Here is a 6,000-nt window from a genome sequence, read left to right as displayed (position 1 = left end):
CTCCTAGTTAGAGAGGCTTCTGGAACAGCTGTGTGAGGTGAGGAAGACGAGGGAGGGGGAGAGGAAGGTGGGCAGAGGCGGCATGGAAAGAGGAGTTAGGGATGAGAGACGCCTGGTTTGAAAAAGCCAATCCATTTCCAGAGACCTTAATTAAAAGAACGACACATGCTCATATGTAAAAATCCACACCTAAAGGCTCTCAGGTACAGAGCGGTCACCAGAAATGCAGTATGTGCAAACGAGCTTTCATTAAGAGACTGTCAGCTCTGTTTCATTTATCCAGACTGCTCTGCATTCTGCTGGCAACCGAGCTGGAAAAATAATGGAAGGACAGACACACTCGAAGAGGCAAACAAAGGTGGGAATGTCCCAGCTACAAAACAGAACAGATGATCAAGCAGCCAGGGAAGAGCCGAGATGAGATGGCATTCTTCTTAACAAACAACCATGGCCCCGCCCCCCAGCCCCAAACTCATGAGTAGCTCAATAGTCTGCCTTTTCAAGGGAAGAAAATGAAACAAAATCAGAGGTGGGGTTCAGAGACAATGCTGCTGTTGGCCTATTTAAATCTATTCTCAACTTTCCTGTACTGCTCAATTTTGTTTTGCTGTTCACCATTTTAGAGTCTGCATGTCCAGGGACGGGCCCTCCCCAGTTCACATGTGAGGAGCCTAAACCCTTTTCTGGAATTCCATCTCCCTCGTCAGGGTTTGGTTTAGACATAAGCATGTGATAATTATGACCATTGACATGCGACAAGAAATAGGTTTCTTACTCTTACTCGTGCACATGCACACACATGCATGGACCCATGTGGGAAGAAACTTCCTTCTTGCCTTTGGACACAAATGTGAGAATAGGTGACTGATGTTGGAGCTGTGGCAGCTATTTTGGCAGCTTGAGGGAGTAGCTGACCCTGAGGTAGGCAGAGAAGAAAGATGGAAACCCAGATCCCTGATGACTTCTTGAATAAACCAGCCCCAGAATACCCTACTTCTGAAGTTCTTGTTATGTAATATAATTCATTTTCCTATTGTTTAAATCTCTTAAAGTGTGAAATGTAGCTGAGCGTGCTCAGACTGATGCAAGGCTAGCTGGTGGAACAGAGCAGCTAATGCTGTGCACTTTCACGATGACTCTCAAAAAGACAAGACAGCCATAAGTAACTGCTGAAACTCCCTTTAATGTCTGTGGAACAGAGGAACCTCACTGGGCTGGAACAGCAGGGGTGGGACAGTGTCACGTGTGTGTATGGGGCATTGTCAAGGTTACTCATGTGACAGGATCAACTCATTGGCCCCAATTCCATCTAATAACAGAAAACTTTCCGAGGTAGACTGCATGCACAGTTTGGATTTTCATTCCCTCTGACCTCCCTACCCTGAACTCCACACTCTCTGGGACTCACAGTAGTTTCCCTGCCCGTGATGGAATGTGGCGGAGTTTATTATAAGTGCTGCTTTCCCAAAGGTGATGGAATGGGCCCTAAAGACGTGCACCTGGCTGACTGCACGTCAAAACCACCACTTCTGTGGGGAGAGATATTTTTCTTTTTATTATTATTGTATTAAATCTGGCTGTGATTTCCTTTGGTGGCTCTGGTAGGCTATGCAGTAGCGCTGAACATTTGCAGATAGTTAAGGCCTGGTGCCGCAGGAAAATTATTTCCGTGCCTGCTGGCTTGTGCGAACTCTGCAGCTGCAGAAGCTGCCTCCCTGGAGAGGAAGTCAAGGGGGCGGGGGTGGGGAGCCGGGAGAGGCCGAAGCACAGAGGGATGAATGGGGCTTTGGGGGCTAATGGTGTGTCCAGATCCCAGCTCCTGGGTCCGGGAGCGACAGAGCACTGACCCGGGCATACCCCTCTTCCACTATCGGGGTGATGTCTGTTGAGTGGGAAGCAAGCAGCTGGAGGCCCACCCCGGCCCCAAGCTGGACCTTCTTGCCTACACTTCACTCTCCTTCAGGGTGAAAGAGCGCAAAATTTCCACCAGCAGAGTAAGGGCAAAGATGAAATGTGGCAGGGAAGTTTCCGGATGGGCGGGTTCACAGGGTTCACACCTGGGAGTGTGCATCTGCTCTACACATCTGATATTTCGGATAAATTTGCCATTTTCCCACCTCGGGAGCCTCTCTTTTCCCTCAGGAGAGCCTCTTATAGGAGTGATTCTGGTTCTCAAGGGTGTTTTGAGCTCTGGGATATGGTATCAGGCCTTTCTGGGGTAATGAACTGAGTTTTGCTCAAAGAAAGGCCTATTGTTTGATGAGTCTTCCATTTTCTGCAGCTCTAGGTGCCATCCAGAAGAGCTAATTTTAACCCACCAAGGTTAAACCAAGGAAGGTCGACATCCCCTCCCTTCCGACCCTTGGTCCTTGGTTCTGCAGCCCCCCAAAACAAGCTGTAATGAAGTTATTTTGTTTCCCTCTCTTTTTCCACTATTGGGCCGCGTGCTCTGTGTCTCAAGGTCCGGTACCTGGCAGCACAGGGAGGCAGCCTTAACCCACTGCAGGAGGAGTGAAGGTTTCACGTGGCACAGGAAACTGGATGGGCCCGAAGAGTTTCCTGCCCCAAGTGCTTATCTTGTCCCAACCCCCCATGGCCACAAAACCCCCATAGGCAGCACAGGTTGAATGCAGAGAACCAGCGCTCCCAGGCTCTGGCTCTTATCTCAGAAATGAAAAAATCAAAATACCACTGGAGTCCCCTTCCTCCCCTCTCCTCCCTCCCATCACTCCAGGTCGATTAATCCTTCGGAATTACAGGCTGGAAAACTCAGCTCAAGCAGTCCACAAACGGGTCTCCACAGGGGACGTGGATTTCAAACAGGAAACCCAACCTTCTGAGCCCGCTTAAGCCCTTCTTCACCCGCCAGTCGGTGGCATGACAGACAGGGCTGTGGGCAGGGTGCCAAGAACACCCACGCTGGGAGGTCCTCCGGGGCCCTGACATGATGGAGCGGAGCTGTGGGCCCTCTGGACCCATTATGCTCAATGCCACTTTTCTCTCCAGCGGCCTAACCATTACAAAGATGGGGGACCTGATTAAAAACCCCATCCATTTCACGCTCTCCCCATAATTTTGATCGACAACATTAAACGCTAATAGAAAAATGTCTTATCTCTAATAAAACAAATGCTGACAGAAAGACGGATGCCGAAAACTAGCCATATGGCTGACACGATTCTGTGCCCGGCCGTGTTCACAGCAGCGCGTCTCCGGCAGAAAGAGATGACACCGAGAAGCTTGAGGACGCGCATTTAATAAATCAAACTGGGCTGGCATCATCAGGATATTCACAGTTTGCCAAAGGACCTGTGTCTCTTCTCACTTGTAGACTTGGAAGTGTGTGAGGAGAAAGCAGCTTCTGAGAGCTGCTCAGACACTTAATTCTTTACCGCCCCCTGCACTGTAGACGTGTCACCACACGGGTCTCTTTTCTCTTCAGGTTTTCACTGCGCTCCTCTTGCCGCCACCCTTTGGGGTCTCTTTGCTGTCCTCCGCGCTGGAGGCTTCGACTGCCGCCTGGCTGGACTCAAAGGAGCCCAGGCAAGATTTGGGGACCTCCCCCTTGGAGGCCAGGCCCGGTGGGGCTGTCCCTGGCTCATGCCTCTGAGTCTCCCCGAGACTCGCTCTTCTGACCGCTTCCGGTTCTGCCTCTGTCAGTTTCATTCTTTCCCCTCCAAGCCTGTTTATGCCTTCTTCCTCAGACGCTACCCGGGGTGATGAAGGATGAAAGGGGTTGCACTGGTTCCCATGGCTCTGAGTTGCTGGGGAGCGGCTGGCCGGCCTTCCAGCATCCTCTGGTGCTATCAATGCCTCAGTAGCGGCCCGGCTTTCATCTCGTTCTGGCCTCTGGGCCTCCCCTGAAACAGACCCAGGACAGCATCAGACATCTGGCGGGGAGTCAGCCCTTGCTTCCTCTCTCTTCCCAACCTCAGGCGCACGTCACAGGGGCTCGGAGACAGAAACTGCTGCTAAAGGGACCCACATTAGTAAAGAAAGTAGCCACCCTGGCGACTGCGGTGTCATTCACGGAGGGAAAGGGTGCTCATGGTCATGGACATCACCCATCCCTTCTGGGAGCCTGGTTATCTCCTGCTTCCCCCTCTAACTGTGCTTCTTTGTGCCCATTAAGCATCTAAATTGAGGACAAAGGTTCTGTAGATTCTGCAGCTCAGGAAAGACCTGGGATCTTTAGTCATGAAAAGAGGTGCTGGCGGCCTTCCTGGTGGGAAAGAGAAGAACGATGTGGGAGGCATTTAGTATCCCCATCCTCCCACTCATTCTCCAACAGCTCCTCATTCTTCGATGCACACTGCTGATGTTTCCTCAGTGTTAGTAAAACATTATATGCAAAAGAAGCTTAAGCTCCCCACCCCTCCTAACTAAATTGTTCTACCCAGGCCTCTTCTCTGAACAGCAGACATTTTCGAGCTCGACTGCTGGGGAATGGGAGAGAATGGGGTCCTGAGAACTGGCGCCTAGCCCTATTTTCCTACCTAATCATTGTGATCAGGAGAACCTGTCTGGCCTCCTTTCCGCAGACACAAATTGAGGGGCAGGAGTCTCTGATGTCCCTTCCAGACCTAAGCCGCAGAGGCTCTGTAGGATGGACACACACCTGGGGAGCAACCTCTCAGCACCCGGTCGTCTGCATTCGACCCCAGACTCTGAGGTTCCCTAAAGTCAAGATTTTCTTAGCTCTCAGGCCAGAGAGTGGTGACATGCATGGAAGAGCCTCATAGGGCTGGTTTCAGAGGCCAGAGCCCGGGGAAACCGGGACCAGGGTAGAGTTCCACCGTGATCCAACTGGCTTCAGATACATGTAGACAGCTTCAGCCTGACAGCTGGGATTTGGGGAAGCCGAGGGAGAACTCAGGACAATTAGAAGAAGTTGACCTGTCCTGACCATGCATTTTTCTGCTTAGGACCTTTCGCCGGAGCCTAGCTGCTTCTAGAATAAATTTTAATTCCTTTCACTCAGGTCTCTGACAAGGTCCTACCCAATCTGCTCCTGATTCAGCCCGCAGCCTCGTGTCCGATGGTTCTCTCATGTCTGTGTGTCCTTCTGTCCATACTATGCTGGCTTTCGGTCTCTGCAGGCACCTGTGGTTTCTCCCTCTTAAAGTGAATCATACCAGCCAATTCTTTTTAGGTGCTTTTCTGTGCTGGGCTCAGTGCTCAGCATTGGACACGTTGATCTTATTCTAGAATGTAAGCGGGGGCCTCGCCTGACTTGTACACAGTGCTTGGCACATTCTAAGCATTCAAGAACGCTTATAAAAAGTTCCTCACTTTCCTTTTTTTCTTTTGTTGGGAGTCTAACGTACATAAAAGTGTGCTGACTGTTACGTCTACAACTCACTGAATTTCACACCGTGGACACACCCATGGAACCAGCAGCCAGGACAAGAAGCAAAATAACCAACCACTACAGACACTTCCCAGTCTGTCTACTCCCCTGGACCCCTTCCTAGTCACTTTTCTGCCGAGAGTGACCACTAGCCTACTTCAGATACCAGAGATGAGTTTTGTCTGGTCTTTGGCATTGGCATACCAGAATCGTACTGGAAGTGCTGGTTTGTGTCTGTATCGCTTTGTGTATATGAGATTGGTCCATGTTACTGTCTGTAGAGTGGGTTCATTTGATCGTGCCATGGCATTCAACAAATATTTAAGTATGGAATGGAAACAGGTAATTCACAAGGACATACAAATGGTTGGCAAACATGAGAAACGATGAGATCACTCTAACTAAAGATATCTACTGCAAAGAGATACAATTTTTCATTTACCAGACTGGCCAAAATGAAAAGGTTTGATAAAGCTCAGTGTTACTGAAGATGTGGGGTTAACAGATGCAATCATACATTACCAAAGAGAATAAAAAGGAGCAAAACTCTTTGACAGGGCATTGAGGAAATATCTACCCCAATCCTAAATACATTTACCCTTTGACTCAGTATTTTCATGATTAGGAATCAACCTATGGATATTAGCCCA

At 49.8% G+C, this 6,000-nt stretch overlaps 1 protein-coding gene across 2 annotated transcripts in view; it reads right to left on the bottom strand.

The window, feature by feature from the left end:
• Window positions 1-1,174: 1,174 nt before the first annotated feature.
• Window positions 1,175-6,000, bottom strand: part of LOC111149061 (coiled-coil domain containing 149) — a 99,151-nt gene continuing 94,325 nt past the window's right edge. For both annotated transcript variants that reach the window (XM_022505965.1, XM_022505964.1), the window contains one exon: window positions 1,175-3,860. In XM_022505965.1, the coding sequence (XP_022361673.1) occupies window positions 3,439-3,860 (422 nt within the window). In that variant the 3' untranslated portion in view covers window positions 1,175-3,438. The remainder of the gene's footprint in view (window positions 3,861-6,000) is intronic.

The sequence above is a fragment of the Enhydra lutris genome, unplaced genomic scaffold, assembly GCF_002288905.1.
Source record: "Enhydra lutris kenyoni isolate GAN:26980312 unplaced genomic scaffold, ASM228890v2 scaffoldscaffold21, whole genome shotgun sequence".
In the NCBI taxonomy this organism is placed as follows: Eukaryota; Metazoa; Chordata; class Mammalia; order Carnivora; family Mustelidae; genus Enhydra; species Enhydra lutris.
Note: the sequence above shows the minus strand (reverse complement) of the source record. Positions and strands in the feature narration are given on the sequence as shown.